Genomic DNA, 21,923 nt, shown 5'->3' with positions numbered 1-21,923 from the left:
AAACGAAAAAAAAAAGAGCCCCGTCAATATCTGAACACTGGGACCGGGCCCAACTGCCGAGCAAGCCTTGCTCGGCTGTTGGGCTGCTAAGCGGGCCTCGCTTGGCAACCCAACTGCCGAGCGAGGTCCAAATTAGTAAATACTTTTTTTTAAAAAAATAATTTTGTAAATATTTAAAAAAAAATTAAATTGGAAAAAAACCCCTTATCCAAGAGACTCACTCTGGCTGATTGGTTTCATGATGAGTCACATAACCAACCCCTCCAGTTGCTTGCCCATGAAGAAAGGAACTATACTTTATAGAAACAAAGTAATTCCCCGACTTCTGATCTATTCATTTTTCGCAAAAGGTTTCATATTATCATTTCTTGTGCGGCCTTTCCTTGGAACAAGCATATTGTCTTTCATGAGTTTCTCTGCTACAGCATCAAACTTCATAGCAGCATTTATCAAGGTTGCATTTTCGAGTTTTGCCTAAAACAAATGCACTAAATTTAGTATAAACAAGTCGTCAAACCGACTGAAAAGCGTGACACAAAATTAATGGGGGCATTACTCACTTGAACAATTGAGATGATTAGAGGTGCAGACAACACATGATAATCAATTTGCTTTAACAGCTCTAAAGTCATGTGCCAGTTTCTCTATTCTAGCCACTTTTTGCAATATTTGTGCATCAATGGTAATAATCTGTTAGACCAAAAAATGGAAAGTGTGACTTTCCATTTTTTGTTCAATAACTCATTTCTCCTGCCACGAAGGAGTTGCAAAGTAGAACATTCCTTTCGAAACGTCTCCATAATTTCAGCTTCTCGCCATTTCTGTCTCACTCTCGGTATACAATCGTCCAGACCTTCCTACAGGATAAAATAAGATGTCTCATCTTTCAAAATGATTTGATTCTCCATTTTCATTATTTTTAGCATGTATTTTGTATTGTCCCTAAACCTGTCAATATTCTCAACACTGCTATCTATGCCTCAAGAATCGAAGGATTTTCGAAATCTGGGTGGCTCCTAAAACCAGACAGCGCAAGGGAATTATTTCAGCCAGCAATCCGCAAGAATATTGTTTGGCTAAGCCAATATTGAAACCATATCAATATTACTCAGTGGCAATACAATTACATCTTATGCATTGTGTACATTCTTGTTGCGAGCGATGTTAATTGGAACACGTCTATTCCTCGTTTTCAGAATTTGTATTGCCACGAGTCATATTGCCATTGTTTCAGTATTTGCTTTGAAGCACGGCCTTACGCCAAATAATAATCTTGCGGATTGCGGGCTGAAATACTTTCCTTCACGTGTCTACTGTTTAGGAGCCACCCAGTTTTCGAAAATTCTTTGATTCTTGAGGCACATAAATAATAGTTGCAGAGAATGTAGAGAACATTGACAGGTTTGTGGACCATACAATAGACATGCTTAAAAGTAGAAATGGAGGATCAAATCGTTCTCAACGATGAGGCATCTTAGTTTATCCTGGAGGTTTGCTGCTAGTTAAGTACCCATTTCTGACGTAGCCTGCAGTAAAACTTGACCCCACTTCCATTGCTTTCAGAATTTTGAAGCAAAAAAGGTGGGAAGATTGGATCATCAGAGCGAAACAAAAATGGCTGTGGAAGTTACGGAGATACTTCAAAGGGAAGATTCCGCTCTACAACTCCCTCATGGCAGGAGAAGTGAGCTATTGAAACAAAAAAAAGAAGAAAGAAAGCTTCTCCAATGCAGATGATTCGGTTAATGTCTTGGTCAGTATTATACTCATGCTCCCCACAGAGAGACTTACCACAATATTTTGGTCTCATGGATAAGTATCATTGATGCACAAATATTGCAAAAAGTGACTAGAATAAAGGAAACGGCACACGAATAAATAGCTGCTAAAGCAATTGATTATCATGCGTTGTTGGTACCTCTGATCATCTCAATTGCTCAACTGGTTAATGCACCCATTAATTTTGTCACGCTCTCACTCAGTTGGATAACTTGTTTATACTAATGTCAGTGCATTTGTTTTAGTTGAACTCGAAGATACAACCATGATATATGCCATTAAGAAGTCTGATGCTACAGCAGAGGAACTCACGAAAGAAAATTATGCCTGTTGCAAGGAAATGCCGCAGAGGGAATGATAATATCAGACCTTTGCAGAAAAAGAATAGAAAGAAGGATCAGAACAAAATAAGTAGCAGCGCTGGTGATGTTGAGGTTTTTATTCTTCCCTATTCTGAGACCTGTAACTTTGTTTTGATGAAAATTTCACAAAAATATATATATTTAAAGGTCAAGTATTAAGCATCTTCCCTTGTTTTCATGGGCAGACAAAATAAGTAGCAGCGCTGGTGATGTTGAGTGTCTTCTTGTTGACTTGGCAAGTTTGGCTTAGGCAATATTTTCTCCACGCGAGACAGAGGAAAGACTTGACACGATAAGAACAAGATGCATTGGCTGAGATCAGAAAGAAGAAAGCATGCTCATACAGCAACACGGTTAAGATAAGTACAGCAGAGAGTAGGCCAACTGTACCAAGAAAGTTTGACAAGAGCTGTGAATTTACTTCCAAGAGGACAGGCAGGCAGCTATCAGCTTTGGGGCTGGAACCCAGCTTGGCAATTGAGCGAGCCCCCAGGAGATCGCTCTTGAGAAGGGGTCGGAAGAGGGAGAGGTCACCGGAGAGGGGTGATAATGGTGGTGGTGATGCTATGGATGTGGATGTGGATGTGGATCAGTCTAATAAGAAGTTGGGAAAAAGGTCTAGATCCCGGGTCTCGGTCAGTTGTCCAGACCGCCTGCTGAATTCATTCCTTGAGTCGGACCAAAAAAAAAATTCATTCCTTGAGAGGAGGGTTTCAAGGACCCGATCAAAAGGTCAAAGCTATAGAACTCGCAAAGAAATCTCCCCAAAAGAGAAACAAGAACGCTCGTCAGGGGAAGGCAGACAGGGTTATTCCTACCCTCAAGCCAAAGCACTAATTCTCTGGCAACCGCTCAAATGGATAAAACCCAAAGGCGGTAAATCACAGGTAGATTATGTGAAGTTTGCACCTTTTTAGCATTTAGTTTCGGGTGGAACCAAGCTGTTGGAATTTTCCGAGGATCATTGCTCCATTTCTAGATGTCAGTATCGTTGTCTTCATTAGATAGTTGATTTTTTTCAGAGGTGCTAGGTGCACCAAGTCTTGTTTGCTAAGTGATACTGCAATGTTGGTTCAGATGATTAAATAAGCCGAAATGGCGGCCACTTGTTTAAGCATTCAATTTAATTTTGCAAAGTCGTTTAGCAACCAACATAGTACGAAGACACTGTATCTCTCTAGCTTTCCTCTTTGTAGGTTGGTGGCTGGCTTTCATTGAAATCAACCCATCTCTTCCGCCTCATCCCAGATTGTTGTGCGCAATAGCAATGAAAGAAAGGCCAACAACACGGACTGTGCTATTTGCCAAGGGATTTCAAGGACGGCAAAGTGGGTCTGCTGCGAGCACGTCGTACCACAAAGCTTGTGTTGGCCCGTGGTTTATGGAGAAATGACGATGCCCGATATGTAGCGCAAAGTCCAGGCCGACGAAACAGAGCAGTGGGTCAATGAACCAGTGCCACAGGTTCTTCTCACAGTTTCACCGAGGGTTGGGGCCTAATGTGGATGAATTTCATGACCAAGAATAGCCAGCAATTCCAGTCACCGTCCAGTGTTGGTTTAGGTGGAATCATGGCATATCATCTTGGAGATAATTCAATGTGCTCTGTTGGTTTGGCCTTAAAACCAACTTCATGTGACACCAATAGAAGTCTAATCCACAGAGAGAGAGACAATCATGCCTGGCCAAAGATCTAGTTCATAAAAAAGGTATGTTTAAGATGCAATCACTTGTCAAGGCAGAAAACGAGTAACAATAGAGAGTAAACCACAACCTCGGTGCCGTAGCCAGGCCTCATCCGGTTGCTTGAACAAGGCACAAACAATAAAGGACACCGCCGTGGGAGCTGCAACAAAAGAAAAGAAACCGACCTGTGCCATCATAGTCCATCCGGTCGGACAGCCGAGGGGCAGCATTAAGAAAGTATGCTCTGCGTTTTCAGGCACTCCAATGTTATCCTGCGTCTTCGTTTTTCGACCAAAAAAAAAAAAATGTTATCCTGCTCTTTCCCATGCCTTGTGGAGTTTATTCTGTACCTTCTACAGAGCATCTAGCAGAGTCTTTTGTAAATCCAATCAAGTTTTGCATCATACTCTAAGAATCTTACGGGTTAAGCACCATCACGCATCAACTTCACAGATGCAAACTCACCAATAAATGAATCAGTATCAAGAACATTTGCAGACAAAATCAGCACGCACTAAGTTTCTATACTGGCACCAACACAACACACCAGTCCACAAAGTCAAATCTGTAAATTCTGTGTCAAGGCATCCTCGGACACTCGATTCTGTGTCCAAGACAAGACTAATGCATACCCATCTCGAACTTCTCGAGAACGGCGCTCATCTGAGCACAAATCGCCAAGCTGTTGCTCATGAACTCCCTCGACCTGCTCAACCGATCTCTGACCATCTCAAGAACCGTTGACCCCATCTCCTCCAGCCCGTCCAAGCACGTCTCCTGATCCGTCATGGCCGCGCTCACCCACGTCTGTATGTTGCTGATCTTCAGCTCCGTCAACGCCTTCTCCCCCGGCCCCGCCGCCTCCATGGCCGCCACCGAGTCCCTGAGCCGGCTCGCCGCGTCCTCCAGTAGGCCCGCGCAGTCCCCTAGAGCGCCCTTCGAGCGCGCGTCGTTCGAGCTCTTGACCAGGTCCCTCACGAACAGGGAACCGTTGGACACCTCGTTGACGCACACCCGCAGGGAGAGCTCGAAGATGGCTTCTGGGTCGGGCTCGACGGAGCTGTTGAGGGAGGATATGCTCGTGAAGCACGAGTCTTGATGCTGGGTCACGCTGCAGACGGCTCGGATCGACTGGGCCGAGCTGGATCTGAGCGACTGCGCCTCCGATCCCTCGGTACTCGACTCGCGGACGAGAGCACCGATGAGGAGGCCTAGGGTTATGGTCAGCAGAACGATCGAGGAGACGGTGACGGCGAGGATTAGAGGTCTCTTGGCGGCTCTGTGATGGTGTGGGGTTTGAGCTTCGGCGCTGTTCAGTTTGCCATAGCCCTTCAGGACGTTGATGGATTCCATGCTTGTGCTGCTAGTTTCTTTTCTTTGCGCTCGTGCAGAAGGCGAAGGAGATGACGGCAATGGATGTTGAATAAGGCTTTTGAACAAGCGTTTCGACGCCTTTCGAACTCCCAATTGTCCAAACGACCGAGTCAATGGCCTACCTACGACCCAACACAAACTAGCGGCGAGAGCTTGCTCATCCAACGCCCTAAATTAATATAGAATTCCAAATTCTTCCTGTGATTCACAACTAGACCGACCCGGCATTCGGAATGTCCGAATCCATTCAATGTAATTCGTTCAAGGTCATTGGATATTTTCAGAAATTCCAATCCTATCTTACCTTACAATCAAGATCGTATCTTCAGCCGCATTTAGGGACTTCAACGAACACCCGAATTCTCAATTCAACTATGGCAATTGGCAGAACTTGAACTTCTGACCAGTGGCTGAGAATAGTCACCTTGAAACCAAGTTACACAAAATAAACTGACCATGTTCAAAAGGGTGAAAAGCGTCATTATGCAAGCGAGTCCCTACCCAAGTAGAAATACGAAAAGTTCTGAATTTTTAAAATTATACTGCAACATCAACGCTGGAAAAGAATAAAAATTGGCCCATGGAATGGAAGCTAGCATTGGATAACAAGAACCGGTCCAACCATCTAATCCTCGTCCTCTTCATCTCCGTCGCCACCAGAAGCCTTCTTAGCAGCAGCCCTCGTGTTCTTTCGCTTCACCCTTCCTGGCCGTCCTCCTCCAAATGGACTCGTAAGGGAGAAGTCGATGTGCTTTTGTGAATCGACCCTCACCAAGAAAGAGGGGATGTTCACGACTTGCCTCCCAACCCTGAGCGAAGTTAGAAGCAAAATCATATCAGTGCATCAACCATGATGACAAACACATGCAAGCAGCTAGCTTTTGATTCAGATTTTCGCAGGATTCCCAGACATGCAAGGAAACTGTACCCTGATTAATCAAACACGTGTGGAGCTAACTGGCACAATGTTCAAACTGCTACTCTCAGTCTTACTATCCTCCTGACTATAGAAACATTTTGAATTTCCACACCTCATGTTGCATAATATTTCTTAGAATTTTGAATGACACATGAATGAAACAGAAGCATCATAACCCAGACTCACAGCTATTAAACCAGCGAAAACACTGACCCCCTTCCGAATATCCATTAAAGAAAATTCTCAACTGCCTATCGCCTAATCTAATCTTCCGAGAAGATATTTATGTGGCTCATCCAAAATTGAAATCAGTTCAACGAGATACTCCGACTGTTATGTACAAAACAACAACAGGTGAAAATTACCATATCATATATGAACTCTAAGAAATAAACATCCTAAGAAGCTATTCCTTACTATACATAGCATCAACATGCAAACAGGCCCTGCACATGAATCTCCATCTATGATATACCAAGGGTCTATTTTAACTCTAAATATCTAACCTGATATGTCTCTGCCTGATGAGCACCCTGGCATGGTGGATTGATTTGGCCATTCCAGACTTGAAGACAAGTGTCTGCAGGCGACGCTCCAGGAAGTTTTCCACAGTCAAGGCCAAGACATAATCAAGCTTGTTCTGACTTTCGTCCAGCAAACCATAGCGATTCATCCTCCGGAGAAGAGCCTCACCCTCAAAGATTCGACGAGGGTTCTTCTCATCAAGGGTCAAGAGCATCCTTGCATTGTTGCGGATGCGGCTCAGAACATACTGAACTCTCCAGAGTTCTCTCTTGCATCTAAGGCCATATTCTCCCACCAGCTTCAGCTCAGCATCCAATCGCTCCTTCTCGTAAGGCCGACGAGGCTTCTTAAATGTCTTCCCGTCTGAAGTTAGAACAAATGAAGATGTAAAGAGTTTCCTAGAAATCACTCACTCATTCTAAATTACAGAGATGGTGCATATCTAGGCGACTGACGACGTAACTATGAGTCTACTGCATCTGGAACAGAAAGAAGCTATGGAAAAGTGCAAGTTCCCATCATTTCCATCCTAATCTATGGAAATAAAGTTCTTTACAATGGAGTAGAACCTATTCGCTCCTTCAGCTAAGTAGTACTGTAAGCGCATGCCTGATCCAATCCATCATCTGAAGCTACTAATACTGAACTTGGGACCCAATTTGGTGTTGCAAATGTGAGCTAATTCAAGTATCTTCTTTTTCAGCAAAATCTTGCGGTTGCTCTAATGAGCAGATATCTCCGAACGTAAAAGACTAACTGGATCCAACTGTGAAAAGATCGGAGACCCAAAAAAACAGAGCATCTACAATGGTTTTTAATTCAAAACAACAATTGGGCCACAGACACGCCTTTTTCGCATCATACAATTTTCATCTAGAAGGGTGAATGAAAGCGTGAAATGAAAACACTTTAAACCACCCCACCTCCACCCCAAAAGTAAAATAACAAAACAAGAGATCTCCTTGTTGATCTATCCCAAACCAAGCAGATCGACGAAATGCACAACCCATCACAGACCTGAAACGCTAACACCTTCAGAGTTGCACCAAATGACACATCTCCAACATCCCGAGGACAAAGAGGTAATTATCCGTAAACACACGGACACCAATCAGAGGGACACGACCTTAAGACCAAAGACGCAGAGAGAGAAACGTTACAGTTGCGATAGAAGGAGACGTGCACCATGGCTCCTCTCCAGCGAAGCTAAGCTCTGCGGCTGCCGACCGGTTGGTGGCGGAAAATCAAGTCTTCTTCGCCTCGAGAAAGATGCAATTTTTCTGCTGTTGGGGAGTTGTTAAGTACGCCTTATAAGGGGTAGGAAAACCCTCAAAAACCCTAACGCTGGATCCTCATGAAGAACAAACAGTGGGGTTGGTCCGAGGTTCATCAATGGCCGCTCCGAAGGGCCCAATCAATAGGCCCATATGCAACCCTCTCCTCAACGTCACCGTATTCGTCGGCTGGACTGTCGTCTGAGGCCCTTTGCTTGATTTTGGGTCTCAGGCCCGTGTTTAACTCATTCGTTCTTCGAGTCAAACGCCAGCTTTTATCAGCACTAACACGAGAGATAATCAAGTTTCGACAAGAAGAAAGCGCCACAAATAGTCCCCGAGCTTTAACCCAATATGAATGATTTCTGAATTTTTAATTCGTTCAACGTGATTCTTGAACTTTCGCCAAAGCCAGATGTGCAATGCGATCTATAAAACTTTTTGAATATATAAAAATGTTCAATATAGTGCTTCCATTAATTTAAGATCGAGGATAATATCGTACATTTTCAGATAATTTTAGGAATTTCATTGTACACGTATCAAAAGTTTATGAATCGTATCGAACAAATTAAAATTTTACGGAACATATTGTATGTTGAGCTAAAATTCATAATTATTTATGTCATTATCCTTAGAGGGAACTAATGAATTAATTTCATCATTAAAGTCCACGAGAATTGCAAATCATACAAAGTCGTAACCTTGATCCAATCATCTTACCAAATTCATCAATCTGATTTGTGATTTGATTTGATGTGATTTGTTGCCATTGCATGCGGGCTCAAGAAGTTACGATGGCACGTATAATCATTTTGGAAGTTAGGCAAGGCGCGAATTCGCGAGCGTCCAATCAAAAGCAACAAACAGTGATGCTCTCCTCGGAAAATGACATGGGCAAATCGCGCTTGTCCCCATTAATTTCTTAAATCTCAATTCCCTATATCAGGCCCAAACAAATAATCCCCAATTTGGAATCAAGAACCCAAGATTAATTACACCCGTATTTTATTCATAAATGATCTCTAAACTTTGACTTAACATATAACGTGATCTTTAAAATTTTAATTTGGCCGATATGATCTCTGAACTTTAATTCAATGTGCAACGTGATCCATATACTTAATCCATGAACTTGAATCAAAATTAGGACTACATTCAAATGGTCTTTGAAATCAAATGCGATCATTAAATTTTTAATTTGATCAATATGGTCCATGAACTTTAATTCAATGTACAATGTGATTCTTAAACTTTTAAAACATGTTCAATTTAATTCCTAAACGTGAATCAATATTTGGACAACATCCAACATTTTTCTATAGTTTAGAGATCAAATTAGTCAAATTAAAATTTCAGGGACCACATTACACATTAAATTAAAGTTCAGAAATCGTATTAGTTAAATTAAGAGTTTTGAGATTAAATTACACATTAAATTAAAATTCAAAAGTTATTTATGCCATTATCCTTTCTTTTCTTTTTTTCAAACGAGAGACTTCCCACGCTCGTTTTGCGTTAAATTTTCTTCGTCTACGTTTCCAATTCCAATCCAATTTCAGAATTTCTGTACGTTAGAGGGAAAACCAAAGAATCCCTTTTTCTCAGGAACGGTGTCTCGTTCTCTCCCACTCTTTCTCTCTCCTTTTCAGTTTCGCATCTCTTCGTCTCGCCCGTTCATCCCTCTCTTCATTTTCTTCTTTTTCGTCGTTGTTATTGACACCCACAATCAAGAACTCGAGACCCATCATTGCGTTTTCGTCCGTTACGTTCTCTGGGAGTTTATAAGGGTCTCTGAGATCGTCGTGGGTCGGAGAATCTTTGAAATCTTGTCGTAGCAGCCGGTTCAGGAATAGGCAGGAGAGGAATCTGCTTCTGGGTTGCTCCTGAGAAGATCGAATAGGATGGCGAGTACTATTGGGATGATGGACAGTGCCTACTTTGTGGGAAGGAACGAGATTCTGACTTGGATCAACAGTAGGCTTCAGCTCAATCTTTCTCGCATTGAAGAGGTATAATTTTGTATCTCTCTCCATCTAGGATGTTGATACAGCATGTGGGTTGTTTGAATTTGAGTCATTCTGGTTCCGGTAGATTATGGTTTTTCCGCCCATTTTTCACGATTTGATGATGAGATTTTATCCTTCTATATACTATGGGTACGTGTGTGCGTCAGTATCGAAACCCTCCTTTTTGTAGCTGAAAAGAATGAAGTTCATCTCGAACATGTCGCTGGAATTTTAAATGAGGCTTCTGTTAAAGTGTTAGATCAAACCCTTTTTTTTTTTTTTTTTAAGTTTTCCTCTCTGTTAACGAGGTGTAGGAGAAACAAAGTCAATAGTTCAAAGGTTTCAGTTTTCCGCCTGGTTATTTTTTGTCTAGGTTCAGAAAAATTGCAAGTAAGTTACCAGCACGAGTCTGTACTTATGCACTGTATGCATTGAATTATGGCTACAGCCATCCAATCAGAGCCATCGAGAACAATATCGGAAATGGTTCGAAGAAAATTCTAGACAAATCAGCAATTGCAAGCTGAGATCACCATATGTCTGTATAACAAGTTTACATACTTGCGGTGTCGCCGCTAAATTCGAAGGTTTTCTGTAGTGATTTTTTTTTGGGCCACTGAAAGTGGTTACTGCAACGGTTCATTGATAATGAGATATAGGACTGTTTAGAACTACAAATCAGGTCAAGATTTTTATTGAGAAAGTGTCAATGTTGGTCGAGGTAGGAATGAGGTTACGATGACAGCATCTAATTATTCTGTCGTCTATCGATTTCTATGGGCAAGTCTTTAGAGTCTTAGACATACCCTAAGTAAAAACGATGCTACTTAAATGATTACTTGTGACTGCAATTTCAGGAAAGTCACGTCAATCCAATCTGATGCAGCAAAGCGTGTTAATAATTGTCTCGAAGGCATCAATGTTATAAAACATTGCACTTTCTGTCGTGACTTTTTGAATAAAACCGAAACAATTCATTCTATTGATGACATGCTTAAGAATTTACTTCGATTATATATTTTGTAAGTAATTCCAATGACTAGTTTGAATTTCCTCTACAACAGAACATCAGTCCTTGTTTCTTCGTCGGAAGAATATCAGCGATTGTTCTCTTTAATGAATCGGTGCATCCTATTAATTCCTTTCAAGCTGGTTGAAATGCTTTTGATGCAACGTATCTTGACAGGCTGCATCTGGCGCAGTCCAATGTCAATTGATGGACATGACCTATCCAGGAGTAGTTCCCATGCACAAGGTAACAGCACAGTGCAACCAAATATAAATTCCGTTTCCTCTTTAGGTCATATTCTGTTTCATAGAATCGCTCTCCCCATCCTGACTTGATTATACTGTTTCGCAGGTGAATTTTGATGCAAAGACAGAATATGATATGATTCAAAATTACAAGGTTTTGCAGGACTCATTTAACAAGTTGAAGATTGACAAGGTAATACATGATATTCTCATTGGATTGCGGATTCTTTTAATGTTAAAGTTTTGGTATGGTTTTACAATGCATCGAGAACGTAATTCTGATAAATTTGGGAAAGGTAACTCAGATGTTAGTTCTTTTGTGTGCTTCTGATCCGTGACCACCTCTTGACCTGCTGTGTAAATGGCTGCATCGAACGCTTAGCTCTAAAGAATTTTTTGTAGTGCAGTTGAGTGATTTTGGCTCATTTCCTGTCAGACAACTTCAAAGCTAGAAGACCAGCTAAATGGTTTTCCCTGCCAGGGTTAGCAAAAACTGTGACTTGTTAAGAACCTAAAGTTCATAGACAACTGTATCAATTTGAAGTTCATTCTGTATAAGTCAGTTGCATTTCAATACGTGTAAATGGTGAACTAACTAGTCTTCCAATTGTCTCAGTGGCATCGTTACGGTTTGAGTACTTTGTTTGAAGCCTAAACTGGATTAATGTCTGTTTTGGTATGTGAAATAAGTGCATTCAACTTGCAGCCACATATTTGCAGAAATTGAGAGGAAGCAACATCTGTAATATAGCTAGCTCACTGTGCTTGACCATCATAAGTTAAACAGGAATCACCAATTCAGATCTGTTATTCTAATCTGTGGCGTTCTTGGCAGCATATTGAAGTCAACAGGCTTGTCAAAGGCCGACCCCTGGACAATTTGGAGTTTCTACAATGGTTGAAGCGCTACTGTGATGCTGTCAATGGTGGCATTATGAATGAGTATGCAACTCCCTGTTTAACTATGGCTGCATGCATGCTTCCTTCCGGACAACGTTTTTCTTTGCTTAAATTTTTGGATGGTATTTCTTGATAAGAATCCCTTTTTGTCTCACCTCGGCAGAAACTACAATCCTGTGGAAAGACGCACTAAGGGTGGCAGGGAAAGAGTTCCTAAGAGTTTGCAGAAGAATTCAAAATCACTGCAATCAAACAATACTTGTAACATAAGCTCTACGGATACAGTTGGTGTCACTAAAGCTTCTGGTGAGCTTACAAGAATTTCCGGAGCTGTCATAACACACTCTCTCTCTCTCTACACCCGACTTGACAATCATATAGTGATGAGTTAATTATAAATTTGTAGGGCCTCATCAAGGGAGGATGAATGAAACAGTAGGTGCTGCTGATTCTTCTGGGGAAATTCAGGCTTTGTTGAAGGAGGTAACCGAATTAGGATTGAGGAAGTCTATCACATTAGATGTAGTCTAATCATGCCGATACATGCTAGTACATAGTGTACAACCTCTCTCTCTCACTCGCAAGATGCGCACACACTTGTATACATGCATGCTTCACATGGAGTCTGTTCAAGGGTTTTTTATTGATGATTGACTTACATTCCATAATCTTCTTATGTTTCAAAGGATTTCTGGGGATACATCTTTGTTTTTGTCTGCTTATCTGGGTAGATCGTCATTTTTAGATTCATTCTTCGTATAATCATCTTTAGTATGTACCCTTCACAGGTTACAGATCTCAAGCTATCTGTGGATTTTTTGGAAAAAGAACGGGACTTTTACTTTGCAAAATTGCGAGATATAGAGATACTTTGCCAGGCTCCCGAACTTGAGGATATCCCTGTAAGAGATCCAAGAACCCGTTCATTTATAATGATGAAATGTTCACCTCCGTTTCATACTCTGTCATGGTACTTTGACGGTTGATGACGCATCTTGCCATTCTTTTCTCTAATGGAGGTCGCTGTTTGTGAATTCCGATACAGATGTCAATAGCTGTGAAGAAGATACTCTATGCTGCCGATGCAAAGGAATCGGCTCTCGAAGAAGCTCAGGAATACATCCGCAGATCCAGTCATGACGGAACTGAGTGATGTCTTTATAGTTGCAGAACTAGGATACCTTTCACCAGGTTGGAACATGCAGTTTAATCTGGACATTGTACTTCTTCAGACATTGCATGTGCTATGAGAATAAACTGCAAGTGGATAATGAACATCCCTTTTAAGAGCCTAACCCCATAACAAGAATTGCAGTGATTCACGACGAAGTAAAACAATGACTTGAAATTTCGAAATCACGAGTTTGGGCAAACTTTCTGCCTACATTTTCTGCAAACAACTCCCCCTGGTTTGGTTTAAGGGCATTACAAGTATATTTTGTTCAATGATGTCAATAATATTCTGGAGTTGAATGGATTATGGATAAAGCCACAACGATCGCAGCAGAAAGAAGGTGGATTGCAGATTGTCACTAAGTGGAGCTAGTAAATTAGGAATATGAAGATTTTGTCTTTAAAGATGAAAGGTTTCCAAAGAAACATTCCATTCAACTTAAGTCCCAAATCACATTCAACAATCCTATGATGCCTATCACAGCTTCAGCTTCCAAGAAAAGCTTAAAGAAGTTGAGATCATGTATTGCATGCTCAAAAGTATCAGCCCGATCGTATCCATATTCATTTGATAAAGTGAGATACCGGGTCACATAAGGCAAGAGGAATTGGTTGACATGGACAAGAGGTGAAAATAAAGCAACACAACTTTCGTACCTCGAGTACATCATAGTTTATCTGAAGAATTTACACTATTACATGCCCTAAATACAAGGAAGCACAAGAACCGTAGCAGCAACTGCAACGGTAGAATTACTGCGAATAACAAAAGGGTGCATCTACATTATCACCGTAAAGCAGAAAGCCAGTGAAATCCAGTACTGCAACACAACAGCTCGTGACATTGTACATCTCTGTTGGTAGGCATCACCAACTCTAGAACTTGAAGTAGAACATTATGAATAATGATTGTCCTCATCAAATACTGTGCTAGTCCCAGGCTTATGAGCCTGCATGGACAGAGAGAAGAAATTAAGCGGCTTCATAGCTATCCCAATACTTTCTTTTTCCAAAATCAGATTATGAAACACAAATTCTCAACTAATTTGGTGCTCCGGTGGCAGTCAACCAGAGACATAGGAGAGATCGCATCAAGAACTCTGTTTACTCCTCAGAATCTAGCTAGGGTCTTACCCTATGGATCAGATTTTCAAACTGCCCAGTTCCATGCTCTTCCATATACTTCTCCGCAGCTGTCAAAATGTCATCTGGCTTATTAAAGAGATCCTTCTTCCTTGGGACATACCAGATGTTAATGGTCTGAGGGTTGACAAGGACGGGCCTCACAAGATGTTCATATACATATGCAGCACCGCTGAAGTATGGTATGACCAACCAGCACATCAGAATCAACCTCGCATATGGCCAGATGGGGATCCTGCAAAAAACTCGAAACTCTGTAAAGAAGTAAAGTCCATAATAGCTATCCAAAAATATGTCCTACACATGTAACACATGTCTTCTGTTCACTACGAAATTCTCCATGGAACTGCAAGTCCGTAATACAATCAGGAAAGGCTGAGGGAATAATACAGATCACATCCTAATATTTAACAGGACATAAATAAACACAGCCTTGATTTGGAGAGTAACGGCCCCTGACAACATAAGGAGACTAATGCTTGCTATTGGTGATTACTTTTTTATTCTATAACCTTTGCAGACATTTTAATTCAAGTAACACTAACCACACTATCATTCACAATCTTCATCTGTTTTGACAAATGTCACTATGCTAATGAAGTAAAGAGGCTGACGATACCCATCTCAAGACTCAAGCAACCAACTGAGCACATCCAAAGGTAGAATAGTCCTATATCGAAAGCATTTTAATTCAAGTAACACTAAACACACTATCATTCACAATCTTCATCTGTTTGACAAATGTCCCTATGCTAATGAAGTAAAGAGGCTGACGATACCCATCTCAAGACTCAAGCAACCAACTGAGCACATCCAAAGGTAGAATAGTCCTATATCTAAAGCATTTTACGACAGTATGACCTAGAAGACTCTGTCAAAAGCTTCTACTACCAGGGGATTGCTATGAACCATGTCACATTTGTTTCGCTGCTGGTATTTACAACATCCCATTCACAGCTGTTTGTGCTTCCAACTCAATCCAGAAAGCTAAATGGCTAACAGGCCTTGGAAGTACATTGCAGGCCATAAGAAAAGGTCAACCTACCCTGATCATGAGAGTCTAAGGTGATGTGCACTGAATACAGCACTTGCAACATGATACTCCAAAAACCATCTTGACATTTTTTCTAAACAGCGATTTATGTGACTGCCGTGTTCAACCTACCCTGATCATGAGAGTCTAAGATGATGTGCACTGAATACAGCACTTGCAACATGATACTCAAAAAACCATTTTGACATTTTTTCTAAACAGCGATTTATGTGACTGCTGTGCAATAGCAACACATCGCAAACTGCAATAACTACTTCATGGATAGCAAAAGGCATCCACAGCGGAATGCAGTTTACCATTCGAGCAGTTTGCTAAAGGTAAGCTCAAAGAGAGTAATAAGGGAATACAGAACCCAATAGGTAAGCCACTGCTGATCATCTATAGGAGATTTAGTCTCAATTGCCCTGATGGAGGCATACCTGTAAGCAAAAATGATTTTAATGAGCTACAAAATTAACAAGGAACTAAACCAGAATATCAAAGTAAATGCGAAAGGACAAGCTAAAATTTCTGTTGATATGACCAGAACTCGACTTACAGAGGATACACAAGACTGATAAACGGCCTGAAACAAACACAATGGATCCCGAATTAGTTCATCCCATTAACTATAAAACGCATAAAAAACTTCAACTTCAACAGATTCTAAGTATGCCCTTTTAGTTCTACACACCAATTATCAACTTCAAGAGATTCCAAGTAAAGCCCTCTAGCTCTGCACACCAAATTACCATATCTAGCTCATGTAACAACACGAAACCTAATCGCTTTTTCCCAAGAATTTTGGTATCTCCAGGAGAAGATCAGAGAAGAAATAGTGGGCAAACCGAGCAAAGGGAAAAGAAGGCGTACCCAGCAAGAATATCAAAGTTTTTCAGCACCACCTTGAGAAAGCTTCCAACTCCCGATCCCATTATTCTCTTTCAAATGCGCGTCTTCCCCAGTCTTCTTCTTCTAATTATAGCCCTTGCGTGATGCAGCAGAGAGAGAGATAAGAGTAGAATTATAGGGTTTCAGGTAGAAATTAGTTCTTGAGAGAGAGAGAGAGAGAGAGAGAAGTGGAGAATAAGAGCTTTAAGAAAAGCAAGAACAAAAGCAGTAGAAAACAAAGGCGTGGAAGTTTGCCAAAAGCAGACGCATGAATTCATTCGCTACAGTGCTACCGGGTTCAGTTGAGCTCATTCATTCCACCAATTGCGATGCGCCACGCAGGACCTTGACTTCCGTGGCTTCGGACAGTGGGTTTGGTTGCCGGGCCACGGTGCATCCTAAACCGTCGGATCTTGTGAGGCGGTGGGGTGGGTTGGGTTGGGTGCAACAAAAGTGGAGAAAGATTCTAGGACAAAGACCCTGGTCCCTGTCAAAACCACGAAAGTGCCACTTCTCGTGCCTTCTATTATATGTGGGTCTCTGTCTGGTGTCGTCTTCTTCTTCCGAACGTGCGCGTACGTGCGTTCCGTCCCCAGGCCCAGACCAGAGGTACGGATGCAGTAATAATTTATTTGTTGATTACTGAATTTTCTTCGAGAATTTTACATTTTCTACTCTTTTGCTTTGATTTGCTCAGCTTTACTCGACCGATCTGTCGTCATTGATTTGCCTACGTGAACTGAATTGAGTTGAAACCAACTGTTTTGCGGAGCTTTTAAGTCAAGTGAAGAGGAACAGAGTGCGCCATGAACCCAGAAAACTGATTGTGGATTATCAAAATCTACATAATACCTATACCGACACGTGATACATGACACGATATGCCAACACGTCATTTCTTAGAAAATAGAAAATTTCGACATATTGAGACGCGTTTTATAGTCACGATTGGTTTTTTTTTTCCCTAATTGGGCGTATTAATTTTAGGGTGATTGGATATATGACTTAAGCATATTTTTTTCTGATAAATTTACATTTTGATCCCTCGTTTTTGAAAATGTTTAAAATTGACTTTCTGAGTGTCGAAACGGCGCTTATTTCGATTCTACATATTGATTATTTTAAACCAAAAGAAAACTTTTTAGTGACATAATCACGTTTTGTATAGAATATCTTCACTCTCAATATTTACATACAAGTCTATAAAACATAGAAAAGCAAGATGCCCATGAGATGTCCGTGTAGGATGAACCAATTCCTCACTGAATTTGATTTTTCCATTAGTGGGGACTTGCACTTGTTTAGAGTACCACATGTAAATACTCCGTCGGCATGAAAAGTTTTTAATATTAGTTAAGTCCCCGATTCATATCGCTAGCATGTCTAAAGCGCTGATCACGTGTCAATCGCTGCAAAAGAGGAGAGAAAACATTTCAAAGTTTGAAATTTTTACCCTTATCCATCGTCATCCATGTACAAACTGCCGATCCTAGGTGCTAAAGGGGAGAAAGCTAAAGGAGCAAATTCAAGAATACAATGGTACAGATTCTCAAAAGTCTAAAACCGAGTTTTACATGCCATCATCAGGGCCATTTTCCCTATTGCTGCAACCATTATTGCCACCACTAATTGGGAGTCCATTCCTCCTGGCGGTTTGGTCGCCGAGGAGCTGCGACGGCCATGAATCTGCAGGCGTGGGGTATCTTGGGTGCGGTTTACTCACATGTGCAGGGGCATGCACGGTATATGACGAGAGATCGGGTTGAAGGGGGACGATGATCACAGCATGTGTTTGCTGCAATGGGGGTTCCGCAGTAGTCAACCCTGTAGTCTCTCCAGGATAACTAGCCGTCGCTGCAGGTTGGGCACATTCAGGAGGAGGTGCATTCAGATCAGGCTTAGACTCTGCTGCCCGGGCTCTTAGCTCGTTCTGCAATTTCTCTATTTGGGCTTCTAAGGCAGAATTCTCCTCTTTCAGCTCATTCTTCTCGACAGTCACCTGAACCAGCATTTCACAAGAGTTATCGCCCCTAGAACTTTAAAACAAACTGATGCCAAATGAAACATCAAGAAATTTTCAGTTTGATTATCCCATAGAAGAGTGAAATGGTCAAGTGACAGGAACTCCAAAGCAAAGTCCTAAACTCATATTGGGTGTGTTAAAAGAAAAAATTGACATACAGAACCTCACAGGTATAATTTTTTTTTCCAAAGAGGAAATAAGTATCAAAATGATAGGCAAAGGACATGAGACCAAGAGTCGTTGACACTAAACTTTACGAGCCTACATTTCAGGAACAGCAGACATGCCCAAACATCAGCATCAAAAGACAAACAATACAAGTTAGTACTTACGTAGCGAGACTCAGATAAGAGAGCAACGTTCTCCTTTTTAAGACCCTCAATTTGGCCAAATATTTCTTTCAACAGGCGACCAGCTTCGCACAGTATAGAGGCCTTGCCACTGTTCTGCTGGTTCAATTCTGCGCAAGAAATTTACCACAATGATATCAAATCCAAATGGAGCGATTTGATGTACTCATCAGACCAAAAGTGTCTGAGCAGATAAACTGGACAGGAGAGAGCATCTTGCTATAATGTGAAGCAGATTATTTCATCCACTAAACAAGATGATAATTACCGAGTGCACTTGCCAAATCTTGGAAAAGCTCATTCAAATGCTCACGCTTTTGTTTCTCCCGCTCGGCTTTGTGAACTCTCTTTGGTACTTTACCTTGATTCTTTTTGCAAGGAGATGACCTGCAAAAGCAAAATAAAAATTGTGAGACCACAAAGCATAGAATGAAAATGATTTGAAACAGGGCATGTCCATGCCATGCCAAGAAAATGAATAGCATGAGAATTTGAAACAGAGCATACAATCGAAATGATTTGAAACATAGTCTGAAGCGATAAGGACCAATCAGTACAACAAGCGCTATCTTTTTGGCTCCATGTCCCTGTTCCCCAAGTCCTACCCCCACCTCCCTATTCCTAAATGGAAATGTGGCACTTAAAACATGCACTAGACAGAGCAGAAAGTTGACCCTGCGGGTACCATGCTAGAGTTGAAGAAAACAAAATGAACGGTCCTTACAGGACAATCATGTGGATCTTCCATCAAGGATTACCAATTTCTAGTAAAAATGCATGAGCCAGTTAGACTTATTGTCTACAAAGAAAACATTAATATGGCAAGCAGCTTTTTAAGCTATACCCAGGCCTCGGAGTTAAGCTAAGATAGAATCGACACGCCAACGCCGAAGGGAATATAAAAAACCAAGACCTGTACCACTTCTACACTTCGCCACAAAAAATCCGAAATCAAGAGATAATTGTTAATTACTGGTTTAGATTCAGGTATACCCAAATTTCTCAAACACTAATTCCCATGTAAAGCGGCATATCTGTAATAAAACAAGCAACTAATAAATTAAGCCTATACGCAGCATATCTCAACCGACACTAACTTGACCATATGATTATACTGGTGAATCAATTCAGCTAACAGAAGCCTAAGGCTCCATTAAACTTATTCACTATGCGGATCGAATGATATTTGAACCATTCAGCTTATGTTCCTTATCTCTGACACAAGCAAAAAGACCTTGTCAATCTCATAAACTACGACTCATAGGCTCCCATTATTATTTGAAGTTAATAAGCCAAAGTACAGAAACCATCATGCATATCGACACTTGTTCTCGGTCAAGTCACTTCTTTCTTGATATGGTCATAATGTTGAGCGAAAGTGCATGTCACTATCAAAAGAAGGATTTTTCAAGGCGAGGTAACAAATTAGTACACTGTGATAAGTGGAGAGATCATGTCAAGATAAACTAAAAACAACATTCCAAAGATGGACAAAAGAAACTGAAATATTTAAGTTTCCATGAGCCACATTCTTCAAATGATCATCCCCAAAAGTGCTACTTTCCGTCAATTTCTACTGATAAACGACAGCAGGCTCTTAAATACATCCTCATCTGCACAACTCACGGTTCATATGCGTGATTACGTGCATTACGAACAGCGATTACACATGGCATGGACTACAAGAACTCAGAGGTACACAGCAGTCACAACAACTGCGATCAATTAAAACAGCCAAACGAGAACTAACCTTCCTGCTGATAGTGATGCCTCCACAACCACGTTGGTATTGTCGCCGGATGAAGTGCTCGCCTCCGAAACCATGGTTGTTGCTATGCAAACGCAAATCACTGAAGAAACTAAACGAGGCCGATCAAGCTTCTACTCCATTTGGCAAACAGTACGCAACCAATCGCCAATTTCAAAACTAATCTACAAAATTTGACCTCCTCCTGCTACCAAACACAAACTATCCAGGTCCTACAGTACAGAACCCAATCATTCACTCACAAACCAGGGAAAAAAAAAGGGATCTTTCGACCAGAACCGAACCAGGAAACTATCAAATTAAATCCCCAGATCAACAAAGTACCAAAATCAAGCCTAGCAAGACACGAAAATCAAGAATCACAGCAACCAGAGCAAGAAAAAGAGCTCAACAAGCAAACCAGAGATTGAAATCAAGCCAAACTAAAACTACCGATGGAGAGAAACAGCGTGATTGATCTACCTGGAGAAAAGGGGCAGATTGCCAGGCGACAATCAATCGACGAATCGGGACAATTGGGCACAAAAAAAATTCAAGGATTCTAGGGTTAGCGAGGGAGAGGGCATGTGATTGAAGGAGCAGGTATGAGAGAGAGAGAGAAAGAGACACGGACACAGGAAGGAGCGTGGCGACCACCTGCCGATACTAAGCATAGAATCATGTCCTCTCCCCTCTCCACGTGCCCACCTCTTCCCTTTTGTCTCTCCCTCCTCCCCCCTCTCGCATTCAACCACCAAAACAGTAAATCAAATTCTTGAAATTACAGTTTCTTGGAAATTGGGTAACAGGGGAAATCCACGGAATTGACCAAATTAGCGCTGAAGTCACTCCAAAATGTCAGCTTTGGCTACGGATTTTGGCAAAAAATTCCGAGAATTAAAGAAGGAGGAGAAGAGTCAAAGGGGGGAGAAGGAGGAGGAGGCGTGTGGCGTTCACGAGCAGGAGGGATGGAGTGACCGAGGAACGAGGATGATGTCGAGGTCTCACCGTTGTCTGGCCCACTCCTAGCGTGTGCCCTCCACGCTCCCGAGCCTTGTAACTGTCCCATCCTTTGCATCTCCCACGCAAAGAGAAGGATGTAAGAAACTCACTGACCTTCAAATCTTCTCCCTCCTTGCTTTCTAGATCTTCAATGAGGGAAAAATCATCTATGAAGCATTGAATCTTACTTCGATTACAAATTCTTCTTGTTATTAGGGACATACTTTTTTACCGCTGAAAATTCGATAAATTATTTTAAAAATAAGCACAAATCAAGATTAGAGTTATTACCTGTCAAAAATTTTGATGATTATTTCTTCTGGCAATAAGAGCATATACATATTTAGTGAGCCCAAAAGAATGAAAAATTACAATCTTGAAGATATATATAATGAGTTCATGGCATAATATGTGACGCTTAAAATATTGGATCGTCGAATTGGATAGATATTCATCGGTCATTTTCTTGTGCGAAAGCA

The 21,923-nt window shown here is 41.3% G+C and overlaps 5 protein-coding genes across 7 annotated transcripts; 1 reads left to right on the top strand and 4 right to left on the bottom strand.

Moving 5' to 3' along the window:
- Positions 1-4,273: 4,273 nt before the first annotated feature.
- On the bottom strand, positions 4,274-5,398 carry LOC115727532 (pectinesterase 3). The gene has a single exon (XM_030657754.2). The coding sequence runs from the start codon at positions 5,178-5,180 to the stop codon at positions 4,449-4,451; it is 732 nt and encodes a 243-aa protein (XP_030513614.2). The 5' UTR covers positions 5,181-5,398; the 3' UTR covers positions 4,274-4,448.
- A 214-nt stretch (positions 5,399-5,612) lies between these two features.
- LOC115727534 (40S ribosomal protein S9-2) lies at positions 5,613-7,977 on the bottom strand. The gene is made up of 3 exons (XM_030657755.2): positions 7,806-7,977; positions 6,627-7,008; positions 5,613-6,010 (listed from the first exon to the last, which is right to left on the bottom strand). The coding sequence occupies exons 1-3, from the start codon at positions 7,831-7,833 to the stop codon at positions 5,827-5,829; spliced, it is 594 nt and encodes a 197-aa protein (XP_030513615.1). The 5' UTR covers positions 7,834-7,977; the 3' UTR covers positions 5,613-5,826.
- Positions 7,978-9,471: 1,494 nt separating this feature from the next.
- On the top strand, positions 9,472-13,382 carry LOC115727529 (microtubule-associated protein RP/EB family member 1A). The gene is made up of 8 exons (XM_030657749.2): positions 9,472-9,931; positions 11,115-11,183; positions 11,289-11,375; positions 12,018-12,124; positions 12,246-12,388; positions 12,489-12,565; positions 12,871-12,984; positions 13,128-13,382. Exons 1-8 carry the CDS (start codon positions 9,824-9,826, stop codon positions 13,233-13,235), a joined length of 813 nt encoding a protein of 270 aa, XP_030513609.2. The 5' UTR covers positions 9,472-9,823; the 3' UTR covers positions 13,236-13,382.
- A 502-nt stretch (positions 13,383-13,884) lies between these two features.
- On the bottom strand, positions 13,885-16,548 carry LOC115727531 (HVA22-like protein a). The gene is made up of 5 exons (XM_030657753.2): positions 16,305-16,548; positions 15,991-16,017; positions 15,749-15,871; positions 14,390-14,633; positions 13,885-14,205 (listed from the first exon to the last, which is right to left on the bottom strand). The coding sequence occupies exons 1-5, from the start codon at positions 16,364-16,366 to the stop codon at positions 14,152-14,154; spliced, it is 510 nt and encodes a 169-aa protein (XP_030513613.2). The 5' UTR covers positions 16,367-16,548; the 3' UTR covers positions 13,885-14,151.
- Positions 16,549-17,748: 1,200 nt separating this feature from the next.
- LOC115727530 (transcription factor bHLH47) lies at positions 17,749-21,223 on the bottom strand. Of its 3 annotated transcripts, none has more exons than XM_030657750.2 (5): positions 21,100-21,223; positions 20,446-20,545; positions 18,964-19,082; positions 18,678-18,805; positions 17,749-18,321 (listed from the first exon to the last, which is right to left on the bottom strand). In XM_030657750.2, exons 1-5 carry the CDS (start codon positions 21,122-21,124, stop codon positions 17,893-17,895), a joined length of 801 nt encoding a protein of 266 aa, XP_030513610.2. In that variant the 5' UTR covers positions 21,125-21,223; the 3' UTR covers positions 17,749-17,892. The 3 variants fall into 3 exon arrangements, with proteins under 3 accessions (XP_030513610.2, XP_030513612.1, XP_030513611.1); XM_030657752.2 differs by lacking the exon at positions 21,100-21,223 and adding an exon at positions 20,926-21,046 and having other exon boundaries at positions 20,446-20,554; XM_030657751.2 differs by lacking the exon at positions 21,100-21,223 and adding an exon at positions 20,926-21,046.
- Between the last annotated feature and the right edge of the window lie 700 nt (positions 21,224-21,923).

This window comes from Rhodamnia argentea, chromosome 6 (genome assembly GCF_020921035.1).
Source record: "Rhodamnia argentea isolate NSW1041297 chromosome 6, ASM2092103v1, whole genome shotgun sequence".
In the NCBI taxonomy this organism is placed as follows: Eukaryota; Viridiplantae; Streptophyta; class Magnoliopsida; order Myrtales; family Myrtaceae; genus Rhodamnia; species Rhodamnia argentea.
Note: the sequence above shows the minus strand (reverse complement) of the source record. Positions and strands in the feature narration are given on the sequence as shown.